This window comes from Dipodomys ordii, unplaced genomic scaffold (assembly GCF_000151885.1).
Source record: "Dipodomys ordii isolate 6190 unplaced genomic scaffold, Dord_2.0 Scaffold64, whole genome shotgun sequence".
Classification (NCBI taxonomy): Eukaryota; Metazoa; Chordata; class Mammalia; order Rodentia; family Heteromyidae; genus Dipodomys; species Dipodomys ordii.
The window spans coordinates 3632568-3647791 of record NW_012267280.1 but is presented as its reverse complement, the minus strand read 5'-3'; the positions used below and the strand labels follow the sequence as shown (position 1 = coordinate 3647791).

At 56.8% G+C, this 15224-nt stretch overlaps 1 protein-coding gene across 1 annotated transcript; it reads right to left on the bottom strand.

Annotated features, from left to right (window-relative positions):
* Window positions 1-4593: 4593 nt before the first annotated feature.
* Bsg (basigin (Ok blood group)) lies at window positions 4594-14208 on the bottom strand. The gene is made up of 8 exons (XM_013022854.1): window positions 14055-14208; window positions 8489-8836; window positions 7116-7272; window positions 6585-6667; window positions 6348-6484; window positions 5960-6239; window positions 5522-5546; window positions 4594-5303 (listed from the first exon to the last, which is right to left on the bottom strand). Exons 1-8 carry the CDS (start codon window positions 14119-14121, stop codon window positions 5243-5245), a joined length of 1158 nt encoding a protein of 385 aa, XP_012878308.1. The 5' UTR covers window positions 14122-14208; the 3' UTR covers window positions 4594-5242.
* Between the last annotated feature and the right edge of the window lie 1016 nt (window positions 14209-15224).

Here is a 15224-nt window from a genome sequence, read left to right as displayed (position 1 = left end):
GCCCCGCCTCCACCCGCGCCCCCCTCCCACCCGGCCCGCACGCCCCCCGGTCCGCCTGGGCCGCGCAGGGGAAACTGAGTCGCGGCGCAGCGGACGGCCCAAGGTCAGGAGGCCGTAGGCCCGGGAGGAGCGCGCAGGCCTGCTTCAACAGGGGAAACTGAGGCCCGAGAGGTGGAAGGACGCGTCCAAGGTCACCAAGCCCAGCCTTCGGGCCCGGGCCTGTGCGCGCGGCGCTGGGGAGACACTTCGCGCCTCGCGCTCCAGCTGTCCGGAGCGCACCGCGGAGGGATGGCCGCGGCCGCGGGCGCGGAGACCGCACCGCCCCCGCGCGGGAGCCACCCGCCTTCCCGTCCCGAGGTGCAACATTTCCATAATAAAACGATGCTTGTAAAGGCCTCCAGGTCCTGGCTGCATCCCGAAACTTGCTTGTCCTGGATTAAGACCCTTGAGTGTTGTGGGGAGGGGCCGGGCGGGGCAGGGGTCGGTTCGGGAGGCAGGGGTACCTTCTGGGTCTAGTCTGCATATGGGGAAACTTAAGACCGAGCCCAGAAAGAAAAGATCTCCCTGAGGCCCTGGCGACCCCATCCTCAAATGGTGCCCTGGAGTGGGGGCGGGGGTGGGCTGTCCTGATGATTTGGTGGGCTTTGGGGCTTCCTGGGGAACCACTGCCTCCGCACTCCACGTCCTCCTCCCTGCCCCCTTGACTCAGGTCCTAGCCCTGGGGAGACAAGGGCTCCTCCCTGCTCTGGGCTGGAGTTGGCTGCAACGTTACTAATGCCTAGTGACACGGAGGCCCTCGCCCCCATCCTCCCCAGCTCCATCAGATGGGGGAAGGGTGTCATGAGAGGGGCAGGGGAGAGGACGACAGCTCAGAAGTGGAAGGAAATCGCAGCCTAGGATATCTCCTAGACCTTCCTAGGCCCTCCCAACCTTGTTGCCCTCTGAATCCTCCTGGATTCCCCAGGGACCACCTGAGCCGTTCAAGGAGCACACACACACACCCCGCACATGAACTCCCCTGGCCCTTCCAGACCCTCCAGCTTTCAGTTTCTGGTCTGATTCATCCAGTGATGACGTGTCTATTGGGTGCCCGCTGCCCACGGGGCCATTCAGGCCAGGAGGGGGGGAGATGTGACTTGTCTCTGCCCACAGCAGGTGTTCCATAGTGATGGGGTAGGCCCTGCCCTGCTGTGTCCTCATTTGACAGTGAGTGGACAGAGCGAGCTGCCACCTCTTACCTCTGCCAGTCTGCCCCATCCAGAGACCTCCAAAGACCCCCACAAGCACCTCTGATGCCACCCACTAGGCAGAGTTGGCATTGGCTGGGCCAAGCTCTACCCCGCCCCAGGGTAAATGCGTGTTCCGGCTGAAGGGAGACCTTTTATGTTCGCCCTGGGAAGATGTCAGGCTGGGCAGGTTGCCAGAGCCCCAGGGTTTATGGCTGGGCCGGTGAGGAGGCGGCCAGTCCTCTAGCTGTCTTAGGATTCACCAAGCCCAGCAGACGATACCTGAGGATGCTGAACTCAGGACTCCAGGTCCCTCTCTGCAGCTTGGTGGGAGCCGTGCTCCTTGGATCAGGACCCCTGGGCCAGATGTCACCAGTGAACTAAGGGACTGGCCGCCAGCTACTCAAGTCTCCTACACAGCACCTGTCCAGACCAAAGCACCATTTATCTAACCGAGTCCTTAAGCACCTCATTCAGGGGTTGGATATTCAGAATGGGACAGTCCAACTGGCAGACACAAAAGATAATCACGGTGAGTATGACATTCCACAGATATCCTGTCTCAGGGAGGTTGGGAAGTGCAGAGAAGGGGAAGGAGAAGGCCTTTATCTGAGACCACAAGTAGGGAAGCTTCGCCCACTGTCTCCTGGACTTCTGCAAGGAACATCTGGAAAAGCAGTTTGGCCCAGGCAGGGCGCTTATCTCCAGGACTTGTCCGCGGAGCATGGAGATCTACAGCCAGGGTTGGCAGTTAGCAGGTAGAGTTTGATCTGCAGACTCTAGGTCCACACTGTTGCCTAAAATCCTCATCATCACTGGTGCTAGTGTCTCATGCCTGTAATCCTAGCTAGTCAGCCAGGGCCAAAAAAGGAAAACCCATGAGACTCATTTCCAGTTAATGAGCAAAAAGCTGGCAGTGGAGATATAGCTCAGCCTGGAGTGAAAAAGGCAGGGGAAGAGTAAGGCCCTAAGTTCAAGTGCTGGTATAAAATACTTTTTGGAAGAAAAGTGTCCATCTCTGGACTTGGTGTGGCCACAACACCGCCCTGGGGTCAGACCTGCTCTCTGAAGCAGAGCCTCCTCAAGGGATTTCTGTGCCCTCCCAGCCATACCTGCCCCTGCAAGGCTTTCTGTAGGTCAGGGTCTGAGGCTGGCGGTGGAGGCTCACAGGATGTGGGCCTTTGGAGTGGAAAAAACTAAAGAACTGGAAGACAGGAAGCTTGAGGTGATATTCATCAGTCCTCTCTGGCAAGACTGGTGCCTTGGGGGTACTGGGGCTTGGGAAAGGGGGTCATTCCTGGGTTGACACACCCACAGGACATCATCTGAGCAGGGTAGATAGGTGATTTTCCCACCCCAGCATTTTAACAGTGAGTGGAGCTGGGCCCAGGAGGCTGCGATCTGGGGTTCACGGTTGGAAGGCAGCCTGGGCAAGAAACTCTATGACGCTCTTTATCTCCAATAAACTACTCAAGAAAGCCAGAAGTGGCTCTGTGGCTCAAGTGGTAGAGTGCTAGCCTCAAGCTAAAGACAGTCAGGGACAGTGCTCAGGCCTAGAGTTCAAGCTCCAGGACTGGCAAAAAACAAAACAAAAAAAACCCCAACAGTGAGCAGGCTTGGATGCTATTGTGCCTCAATCCCACCCTGCATGCACAACCAGAAGCCCCCAAATCTCTTGCTTTCCTGGACCTTGGCTCCCTCCCCAGCCCAGATGGAGGGAACAGGGACCTGCTCCTGGGTGGGGGTAGGTTGGAAGCCAGCAGCCAGCTGTTGGGCCCAGTGTGCAGTCCTGGACCATGAATAAGCCCTTGTTTGTCCAAAGGCCGCCTGGCCCTGCTCTTCTCTGTACACTAGAGGCTGGGACTCGAACCCCGCAGCTCCCTCTGGGGATTTTGGTTACTGCCTCCTGAATGTCTCAGACCTTGTCTCATCTGAGGCAGGTGGTCAGCAGGTTGCCACCAAAATTTGGTGACAGCCACCACTGTGCCCTAGTGACACTGGTCCTGGGGCTGCGCCATACAGGTGCTCATGAAGCGCTGGGTGCGGAGTGGCGCTGCTGTAGGCACGTTCTCATTCTCATGTGCAAACTAACATTGGAAGGCCTCTCTGGCTCCCACTCCCCACCCTTCCTAAGGCCACCCTGCCCAGCCCCTGCACATGCCCTCTGAGAGCCAGCACAGGGCCGGGACAGTGCTCTCAGCTGGGGGCACCATCGCTACACAGGATGTGTGCATGCTCACTCACAGGCCTTGTACAAGTGTTGGCTGCCCTTCACCAAGCCCCCTTCCTGCTCACGCACAATCTCCAGCTCCAGGTATACCTCAGGTGCCCAATCCACTAAGTAAATTCATGGGCCACCCAGCAGACATAGTAGTGGGTGGAACCATGGGCCTCCAAACCTGAGATTCCTCCTTGCCCTCCCAGGTCAGAGGCAGGCAGGCAGGGGGACTCAGGTGTGTCCAGGAGCAGATGCAGGGCCTGAGCCCCTGCTGGGCAACCTAAGGTATGGGCCCGCCCCCTCCCCCCCAAGACTCTACAACTCTCAGCCTAAGGGCATGGCACCCTCTAGTGGCTGCTGTGGGGAACCACAGGGTCATAGCCACCCCAGACATGGTCCATCCCAATTCTTCCTTGGTAAAGCGAGGAGGTGGCATCTTTCAGGGCAGTGGACATGGGCCAGGAATTTTGGGGACTCTTCCCTCGTCCCCCACTCCCGGATCCTTCTACAGCACCTCAACACAGTGCAATGACTTAAAGGAGGCTAGGCTCGGGTCTGGGTGAGGTCTCCTTGGCCACGGGTCCTGTGAGGCCCACACTGTCCCATTTCCTTTTGGAACCTACCCTTCTCTGCCCTTGGAGCTCTGGCACCGCCCCCCCTCCCATTCCAACCTTGTGCCTTGCTTGTTCCTTGTTGCTGTATTTGTTTGGCATATGGTAGGGAGGTGGCCCACTTACCACAGGTGTTGCCCTGTCTTTCTGAGCCTCAGCCCTGCGTCCCAGGACTAGAGGCTGTCAGACATGCCACAGTGGCTCCCTGTGGGGTATGTGGGCAAGTCCTAGGCTGGCAGGAGGGCTCCACTGCCTCCGCTACCCACCACCCAGGGCCCACCTTGCCCTCAGCAGGCAGTGCTCAGGGGAGGGCTGTCAGACTCAGGCCCAAAATTCAGCCAAGACATAACAGGCTCTTTGGAAATAACTGCTTAGTCCTGCCCTGGGCTTCACAGCCTCCGCCACCTTCTCTTGGACAGCAAAACTATCAATGCAGGCCACAAACCCCTCCCCTGCCTGCTGAGTGTGTGTGGGGGGGCATCTGGCTTACCAGTCCCGGACCCATCCCACACCCCACTGCCTCATAGCAGAGGTGGACTCAGACAGGTGAAGTCAGTCTTTATTGTGCCAGCTGGGGATTGGGGGTCCCAGGAGGCCCAAAGGATGTCCACGGAGATGAGCACTTCTGCAGTTCTGGTCCTGGGCACACAGACATTGGGAGGGGCCTGAGATCACCGGGGAGCAGTGAATGGATCACCCTAAAAGCAAGTGAGTGGGGCCCTCCGCCATGAGGTCAGAGACTCACTCGGCTCCTACTGGGCTTGAAACAGACCGTGGCCTTCAGGAGAAAATGAGAGCACAGGTGTGGCCAGACAGTGCCAGCTTCAGACGGGCACTGGCCTGGCCTGCCCCCAGGGCAAGGCCCCAACCCTGCATACCCGCCCTGGAGACTCAGGGACACACTGACCACCTGGGGCTCTAGTGGCATCTTTACAAAGGAAAACCCTCTGGGTGGAAGAGCCTCATTTAGTGGAAGAGGATCTGGAGGAGGAACTCAGTGAGGGCTACAGCTATGTGCTTTTGCCGGGTGGCTTTTCTCGGAGGAGAGAGGATGTGAAATTTGGCAAACACGGGAAGGAGTCCTGTGGGAGGTGGGACGCAGATGCCAGGCTCCAGGCGGGTGGCTCTGGTCCTTGACCAGTGCCCCAGGCCCCGGGCCCCGGGCCCCGGCCTCGCCGCACACCTGCTCAGCTGGTGCTCCTCTGGCGGACGTTCTTGTCTTTGTCCAGGCTGTGCCCGCTGCTCTTCCTGGGGACACAGGGCAGGGCCTCAACATGGCGCAGGCATGCTGGGGCCAGCTCTGACCTCGTGACTGCTCAGCAGCACCTACCTGGCCAGGGCCCACTGAGGTCCTCCCTCATGGAGGGTGGATCCATGGAAACCAAAGGTGAACAGATCTGTTCCCCTGCCCCCTCCCGGTGAAGAGAGGCCCTTGGGTACCCCAATACCTCTCATGAGGGACTTACAGTGGTGCAGAGCCCAGTTCATCTTCTGTGATGTACAGCCACATGGAAGAGAGAGAACAGGCATCAGTGTAGGCCTGCAGCGTGCCGGGCGCAGCAGCCTGACCCAGGGTCCTGCTGAAGCGCAGTCTAACACGAGCCACAGCAGCATGGCTGTGTGTTCGCCCCGCCCAGCCTCTAGGAACTGTGCAGAGGCTACATGCTGCTGGCCCACCCGCCACCCCAAGTGGCAAGAATAGCACTGATCATGGAGGACACCTGTTTGCAGCCAAGGGAGAGAGCAGAGAGGTGAGGTTAGGGAACTGGGGGGTGGGCATGGTGGTAATGTGTCATACACCTTGTTACTCCAGGATAGCACTTGAAGCCCTAAGGTCCACACTGCTGCCACTATACCTAGCCAAGGGAACCCCGCTAACTCTGCTTCTTCTCAGGGCCACTCACCATCTGCATCTGCATCATGGCTGGACTTCTGTCGCTTCTCACAGATGAAGATTATGATGAGCAGCACCAGGACCTCGGCCACAATGCCCAGGAAAGGCCAGAGGGCAGCCAGGTGGCTGTGCACACGCAACGTAATTGTCTCCCAACCACTGCCCTCTGAGTTAGTGCCATTGCACAGGTAGGAGCCAGGGTCGGTGCTTGGGTCCAGGTTATAGATGGTCAGGCGTGTCTCCAGCCCCGTGGAGTTCACGAAGAACTTCTTCTTGTCACTAACGATGATCTGGGGGGAGGGGGGTTGTGTGTGGAGGCTCGTCAGGACCAAGGAGGACCCCTCATATCCTCATGCACAACTGTGGGCTCTTCCGTGACCCCAGTTACAGGTGCTCACCTCACTGTCGGAATCAACCACCTTGTGCCAGGTCCAATACAAGAGTGGAAGGTTAGAAGATGCTTTACACATAATTGTGATTGTTGTCCCCTCCTCACCATGAGTTGATTTTTTCACAGCCGTGACATTGGGGGGCACTGGAGAGAAGGAAGGAAGCTGACGCCCAGGCCTGCAGGTCACCCGCAGCCCAGCCTGCCAGTCCCAGCCGGTTCAAGGCACACCTAGCCCCAAGCTCACACAGTATGAACTCCCCCTTGCCCGTGGGCTCCGGAAGGAAGACACAGAAGTAGTTGCCCATGCCGGTCTCCTCCTTGTCCACTCTGTAAGCAAAGCACACTGGTGAGGCTGGAGGCTCCACGTGGGCCTCTACTTCTTCCTTGTGACACAACTGCACTGGTCTGGATAAGCTCAGGCCTCAGTGGAGCCCCAGCGAGGCCATTTGGTGGTGACTCCACCAGGGACACATAAGAGAGGCAGCCCCCTCCCCACATGAGGGCTGTAACAGGGCTCTGTGCACACTGTGCCTGCTGGAGCCCCAATGAAGCCCAGGACTGGCCACCATGGGATTGGGGCTGAGTGAGACAGACACCAAGCTTTGCTTTTCTGTTCCAAACACAAAGCCATTGATGCTTCCTGCGTGCACAGGGCACTAAGAGTGTCCTGAGAACTCCAGGCCCTGCCCTCCAGGCCCCAGATGCCCCTTGGCTTTCAGAGCCACCCCTCAAGCCCACCCACAAGAGCCCCCTGCTGGCCTCTCTGGTCACTCACTCAAACTCGGTGGTCAGCCCGGACAGTGTGTCCTCCTTCACCACCTTATTGCCTCGCATCCACCGGTGGCCGACAATCTCTATGGAGCTCTGATTTAGGGTGCAGGTAAGGCGTATCTTGGAATTGTAGTTCTCCACAAAGGTCTCGATGGTGCCCGCTGGGAAGCCAAAGTGAGGTCAGCACTAGGCACGGGGCTTGCCCCGCAGCCTGCACTGTCCTCATCCAGTTGGGAGCCACAGTGGTTCAAGGCCCAGAGACCCCCCCCCCCCCCGTGTCAAAGCCTCTCCCCACAGCTGCAGGTTAGCTTGAGGCAAGCTTCTCTCAGATCTGGTGTAGGCACACCCACAACACTATCCAGAAGGACCCAGGCACAGGGGAGATGGATGGACGGGCGGGTGGGTGGGTGGGCCAGCCAGGCATCCGGAGTGCAAGGGCAGAGATAGCTGGAGCAGGAGGGCACTGGACAGGACAGGGCAGGACAGGTACGGTCCAGGGTAGAGGCTGTGGATCTACCTACAGGACCAGGCATCAACCTGCTGCGCTGGCCTACACAAACTGGAACTTCTGTCTCAAGATAGGCCACTGCCACATGGTGCTTTAGGCCCTGATCTGACTGCTTTTTTTGTTTGTTTGGTGCCAGTCCTGGGGCTTGAACTGAAAGGCCTGGGTGCCCTACTGGAGCTTTTCTCTTTTTCTTTTTTTTTTTTTTTGCTCAAGGCTAGCACTCTCATTTGGTGCTTCCAGCTTTTTGGTGGTTGAATGGAGTAAAGTCTCAGACTTCCCTGCTCTGGCCAGCTTCAAACCATGATTCTCAGATCTCAACCTCCTGAGTAGTAGCTAGGATTACAGGCGTGAACCACTGGAGCCAGACCACCACTTTTCAATAGAGCCAACCTCTTGACCAGCTGAGAGCATTCCCTTTAGGAATCCAATCGGATCATCATTTAAACCTGGAAGCTGAGAAGCCTCACAAGGCTGGAGGACCTTGTTCCTGGCTGAACGTGGCAGGACACCACAGGCTAGGCGCATGTGACCATTCTGGACGACAGATCCCAGAGCCGCTGGACAAGTGCACAGGGTGATGGACCAGCCAGCCACAGAGGGGCCCGGCAGGTGCTTGAGGAACAGGTTGGAGGGCCGAGGGGGAGGGACTAGGGACCCACCTGCAAAGGGGCAGAGCCTGCCAGCACCCTAGCCAGGCCAAATGCTGAGGCCACCAGGTCTAGGCCACAGGCCCTGGTCCATAGGAGTGGAGCCCTTTGTAGGAGAAGGGTGAAGAGCTGGCCAGGGCAGCATCTGGATATTCTATGGAGCAGGAGCCAGGGCCGGGTGGCACAAAAGGGAAACAGAGGCCAAGTACCCTGGCCACTCACGTTTGAGGACCACCACGCTCGCCTGAGCACGGACCCACCTGACCCTGGGTGTCAGAGTCAGGTGGTTGCGGTTGGGGTCGTTGTTGGCCCGACACTCATAGGTGCCCGCGTCCTCCGCGCTGAGCTTGTCGATGGATAGGCTGCTGGCCGCATGCTGGTCATAGGTGGCGTGGATGTGGACACGGTCCAGCCAGGCGCCATCCCAGAGCTGGTAGGCGGTGTCGTTGGGACTATTCCCTTCAAACCACCACTGGATCTCAGGGACAGGTCTGCCCACAGCCTCGCAGTGCAGGGCCACACTGCCCCCCACCAACCCCTCCTGGGACAGTGGTGCTTGGATGAAGCCGGCTACAGGAGAGAGTTAGTACCCTGTTATTACGGGGGAACTGTGGGGCCAGGAAAGGCCAGCACTGGCTGAGGTGACCATTCCTCAGGAGCTGAGTGCAGAGGCCCAGCCCAGGGCTGCCTTCAGGGAGCTTCGCTTCCCTTCAGCCTGTGGGAGAAGCTGAGGCATAGTTAGGGGAAAGCAGCTGTTAGACATAGTTAGACAGGAAAGCAGCGTGCCTGTGCTCCAGGAAGTACCCAAGAGACCCTGGAGGGTGTCCCCTGGATCCCACCCAGTGTGAATCACATGGAGACCGGGGACTTTTGATAGCACAGTTTCTTAGATCACCTCCAGCTTCAAAATGAACACACTTGACACCAGGTGGGTCAGTCATCCTGATGCCTGGAAACTTGTACCCCACCGGCAATGCTGACTTCCACCTGGCTCCTGATCAGGACCATGGAGACTGGCCGGGGCACCGGCTCCTCTGTTCACCTGGTTGCAAATCCAACTTTAAAACCCACACTGGGGAGGGAGCCGCAGGCTCACACCTGTCAAACTAGCTACTTCAAGAGGCTGAGATCTAAGAATCACAATCTGTAGCCAATCTGAGCAGACAAATGAACAGGTCTCTGATCTCCAAATAAACAGCAAAAAGCTGAAAGTGGTGTGGCCCAAGTGGCAGAGTGCAACTGTGAGCAGGAAAAGCCAAATGAGAGCAAAAAGTCCTGAGTTTGGGCTGGGAATGTGGCTTAGTGGTAGAGTGCTTGCCTAGAATGAATGAAGCCCTGGGTTCAATTCCTAAGTACCATATAAGCAGAAAAAGCCAAAAGTGGTGATATGGCTCAAGTGGTAGAATGCTAGCCTTGAGCAAAAAAAGCTCAGGGACTCAGGGACAGGGCCTGGGCCCTAAGTTCAAGCCCCAGGACTGGCAAAAAAAAAAAAAAAAAAAAGTAGACAAAAAGCCAGGCACCCCCCATCCACACATGAAGCAGATAAGCCCCAAGTCCCTAGCCTTGGCCACCTGTAGCTTCTCCACCCCAGCCCCATGGTGGTACTGGGGCTTGAACTCAGGGCCTGGGTGCGGTTGCTGAGCTCTTCTGCTAATGGCTACTGGTTCTATCACTTAAGCCACAGCTCCACTTCCAGCCTTTTGGTAGTTAAGTGAAGATAAATCTCAGGGACTTTCCTGCCCAGGCTGACTTCAAACATTGATCCTCAGATCTCAGCCTCCTGAGTAGCTAGGATCATAGGCATGAGCCAGCTTCCTTTATCTGTGGTGGTGGAGTGTAAACTCTTGGGCTTCACTGGCTAGACAGATTACTAACATTTGAGCCATAGCTTCAACCCAAGAGTCAATCTCCCTCTCTCCCCCTCTCCCCCTCTCTCTCCCCTCTCTTCCTCTCTCTCTCTCCCATCCTAGGTCTTGAACTTAGGGCCCGGGCACTGTCTCCGAGCTTCTTTCTTTTGCTCAAGGCTAGCACTTGAGCCACAGTGCCACTTCCAGCTTTTTCTGTGTATGTGGTGCTGAGGAATTGAACCCAAGGCTTCATGCATGCAAGGCAAGCACTCTACCACTAAGCCACCTTCCTGGACCGAGGTTCACTCACTATCATGAGAAGGAGGGAGTCGCAGGCAGCCTAGGCTACATTCTAACAAGGGAGAGAGGGCCTCAGAACTGCACTCAGTTCCATGTGCCTGCCCAGGATCCAGGTGGATGGCAGGTCCCCACATGCAGAGCCACAGGCACATGCTGGCCCTGAGGCCCCAGAGCCCAGTGAGCAGAGATTTTTTAACTACCACTCTTTTGGGGAAGAGTCCTCCTAGGAACCTACATGTCTTCAGTCAAGATTTCTGATTGCAAAACTAGCAGCTTTAGGCAAGTCAGCAAGATCAGCAAGTCGTGGCAGGATCAACAGGCTACCCCCATCTCATGTCCACACAAGGGCTATGTGCCTCATAGTCCCTGCCCCAGCCCTATAGGGTTGGCTGCCCTTTCGTTGGGGAACACAGGCCTGATGAAGGCCCTATGCCAGGAGGCCTGTCCATCTCCTCCCATCCAGCACAGGCTCAGCCATGCCCGGGCATAGCCTCAGTCCCAAGTGCTCTCAAGGCCTTACTACTGGACCTTAGTGAAGGCAAGAGTGGAGTCTGGACACATGATCTGAAACCCACATTCTCCAGCAGTCACCCTAGTCTAAAAACAGTGCCCTCCTCCCTGCCCACTGGCAGCCTGGAGAAGCACAAGGCCAGGCTGGCCATGGGGCAACCAGAGCCACACCAAAGGTGCCTCTCCCCAAGAGCACCTCACACCCAGCCTCTCTCCTCCCCATCTACCTTGGCACTGAGACAGGAATAGGAGAGAATATTCTGGAATGCTAGTGACCTCTTACCCGTTTCACCTGAGGCTCAGGGTTTAAGAGGGATCTAGCCCGCAAATCCACACCCTCCTTCTACATGGCCAGGCTGGCACCCACCTCAGCACGGGGCCCAGAGAGACAAACATAGTCACTTACTCACTCAGAGAAAAGAAGAGGAGCACGTGTGACTCAGTGGTGGAACCCTTGCCAGCATGCACGGCTGGCTTCAAGTCCTAGCACCTCACACCACACAGGACAGGCCGTGACTCCAGGCACTCAGATTGGAGCAAGGAAAATATACTTCCCAGCCTCCAAATGCCCTGGCCCCAGATCTGTGTGTGGGCAGAAGCCCTGCTTGACTCTGGGCAAGACAGGGAAGGTTGCTCTACCCACTTAATCCACAATGGAAAGCTCTGAGCCTTGCTGGGCGCTGGTGGCTCACACTGGTAATTCTAGCTACTCAGGAGGCTGAGACCTGAGGGGTTGTGGTTCAAAGCCAGTCTGCGCAGGAAAGTCCGTGAGACTCTTATCTCCAATTAACCACCAGAAAACTCAAAGTGGAACTGTGGTAGAACACTAGCCTTAAGTAAAAAAGCTCAAGGACAGCACCCAGGCCCTGAGTTCAAGCCCTGTGGCAAAAATAAATTAAAAAAAATTCTGAGCCCAAGCTACTAAGGCCAGGGAATTTCAGCCTCGTCCCCACTCCCTAGGCTCCAGCTTATCTTCTCCATCCACTTTGCCCGGGGCCCTGTCTTACCCTCCAGAGCCAGCTATGGGATCAAGGCCTTCGCCTAAGAGTTGCTCTGGAGAGGAAAAAGAAATGTGAAAGTGGGTCAGGAGTAACCTGGTGGAACTTCTGCTAGGGGCAGCCTCCTTCTCCCTCCTGCCAAGGCCCAGCCACCTCAGCTCAGGATGCCCTCCTGTCCTCAGAGACCCTGACCTCATGGTCCACCCCTCTGCTAACTACCAATATATGTATGTATATACATATCCCCCATCCCAACACTGGGGCTTGAACTCACAATCTAGCTTTTTTGCTCACTTCTGGTGCTCCACTATGTGAGCCTCCATGCCTCCACTTCCAGCATTTGTCTGCTAGGGCTGGCCTTTGAATTGCAATCCTCAGATCTCAGCCTCCTAAGGAGCTAGAATTACAGACGTGAGTCACTAATATCTGTCTTGCATTTTTTCCTTCCTTTCTTTTTTTTTTTTGGTGTGGTAATACTAGGGCTTGAACTCAGAGCCCATACTCTCACTTGGCTTTTTCACTCCTGGCTGGCACTCAACAACCACTTGAGGCATGCCTCTCATCCTCAGCCGCTATAAATCTTTAACCAGATCTTAATGGTGCCCCCAGTAAATGAAGAAAACACCTCTGCCGAGCAAAAGGATGGCAACCTGGCTTTTCTCCCGTAAAAACTGCTCTGGATCACCCTCCAAGGAGACCACCCTGCAAGTACAGCCTGAGCTGGAGGCCAGGATGACCTCTCTGTGACCTTGAACACCTGCCTCCCCTTCTGGGCCTCAGTTTCCCACTTGTAGAGGCAGGAGATGAACCATCTCCCTTTGTGTTCCAATCAGGTAAAGTAAGAGGGCAGTGAAGCCCAGACTGGAAGAAGGCTCTCAGGGCATGAGTGTGTGAGCGCAGATTGAGATGTGGCTAAATCCGACCAAGAATGATAATCTCTCCAGGGCCACTTCCGAGCACACAGACCCAGTGTCCATCTGGGGACAACAGGCGCTTTCTGGAGGAGAGCACCAGGCCCAGCAGGAGGTCAGTACTCTGGCAGCACAGGTCCCAGTAAGGGTCACATGCAGGGGCTCCAGAATGGGTCGGTTCTTACTCTGGCACTACTTGACCACGTGGGTCCCCTCCACTCCCCTTCCCCCGCCTCCCCTAAGGCCTTGCAGGATCCAGCCTGTGGACCCAGGCCAAGCAAGCACCTGATCAGCCCAGAGCCAGCCCTGGCTTCAGCCCAAAAGAGCCCCCCTCAAATGCCCATGTTTGGGCCTCCTTTTCCCTGACCAGGAGCAAGGGTAGATGAGTTGTTTGTGACCAAAGTCCTGGGAAGCCCTGGACTAAGAGCTGGGGCTGGGCAGGGCTAACACCCCTCGCCTCTCAGGTCACAGAAAATCATCATTGTCAAAAAGTGGGCAGTAGCTTCAGATCACACACCCAGGCGGGACACACCTGGCTGGAACTTTCCCCCAAAACGCTGGGGACCTTATCCCTGACTGGAGCCACTCCCAGCAACTCCCTCGGCTCACCTCCTGGAGGCAAAGGACACCAAGGACTTCCCCCTGCTGGGTCCCAGTGAGGAACCTCCAAGCCTGTGGCTTCCGTTCACCCTGGTTCCAGAGGCTCCTCAGGCCCAGGACAACCCCCAGGCCCGCAGCCTCCATCTTCAGGAATGTTACCCCAGGCACGGCTGCTGCCCCTAGAGGCCCCGAGGGTCACTCCTAAATCTGGCACCACCACTACCACCCGTAGGGGATTCCCCCCCACACACACCCCGCAATCCAACGCAAAAGCTTTCATCCAGTCTTCACCCTATAATTTCCCAAACCTCGGGGGTGTCACCCCCAGGCGCTGTGGCTCCCCAAGAACCCCCAAAGACCCCTCTGCACCCCCTCCCCCTCCCCCCAGGGCGAGGAGTCCTCTCCTCGAGCTCGATCCTCCAAATCCCGAGAAAATCGCCACCAGGCAACGTGTTCTCCCCAGAACCTCCAGAGTGACCTCTCACCCCGGTCCTCTCGGTGGAGATTCCCCCCCAAACAAAGGTCCTTTCCGGCCGGGTCACGGCCCCCAAGATGGGCCCCCTCCTCCAGTCGGTCCTTAATCCCCCCTCGCGGCCCCTGGACCCCCCAACCCGCTCCTCACCCGTAGCGGTTGCTTCTTGGATGCCCAGCAACGCGAAGCTCACAGCCAGAAACACGGCAGCCGCCATAATGCTGGTCCGCTTGGAGGATCGAGGTAAAAACGGTCACCCCAACGCCCGCCCGAATGTCTGCTCGCCACCGCCGCCGCGGTATAAGTAGGGCGAAGCGCGGCGGGGCGCGCGCACGCCGGTGACGTCACAGAGAGGAGCGCGCCGGACGCCATTTCCTGCGAACGCGCGCGCACGCACGTACTCCAGCCCCGGGAGGGCGGTGGCGGGAGGTAGGGAAAGAGCGGACTTGCACTACAGAAGCCCGGAAGTCGAGCCGCAGCTGTGGCACGTGACCCCCCAGGCCACGCCTCTAAGACTGGAGGTGGGACCTGAGGTTGCTGGGAAACGAGGGCGGGGCCAAAGCCTGGATGGTTGCTTTCTTGTTGTTTTGATTATTGGAAGTGAGTCTCCCTGGTGTAGCCTAGGTTGACCTTGAATTCGGATGCTGCAGCCGCAGCCTACTGAGGGTGGAGATTACACCTTTTTTCCCCCTTTTCTTTTGTGCCAGTCTTGGGGCTTGAACTCTGAATCTGAGCACTGCCCCTTAACATTTTCCCTCAAGGTTGGTGCTATACCACTTGAACTGTACTTTCATTTCCAGCTTTTTGCTGGTTAATTGGAGTCTCCTGGACTTTCCTGCCCAGGCTGGCTTGAAACCACGATCCTCAGATCTCAGCCTCCTGAGTAACTAGGATTACAGGTGTGTGCTACCACCACCCAGGTACACTCCTTATTTCTAAAGGTTACAAGTCAGTGCACAGCTGCAGGCTGGAAAAGGCGAAATGGTATATTTTTGGACATGAGATCTCAAGGTTTGTGGTTTTTGGTAGAGCGCTAGCTTTCAGCTGAAGAGCTAAGGGACAGTGCCCAGGCCCAGAGTTCAGGCCACACGACTGACAAAAAAAAAGAGTGAAATCAAGGTTTGTGTTTTTTAGAAAAAGATAAGTTTTAATTGGGGGAGGAGGGAACAAATTTATGTACATTTTATCACAATAAAAACAAAAGAAGGGGGCTGGGAAGGTGGCTCAGTGGTAGAGCTCTTGCCTTGCATGCCTGAGGCCCTGGGTTTGATTCCTCAGCACCACATAAGCAGAAAGAAAAAAGCCGGAAGTGGCGCTGTG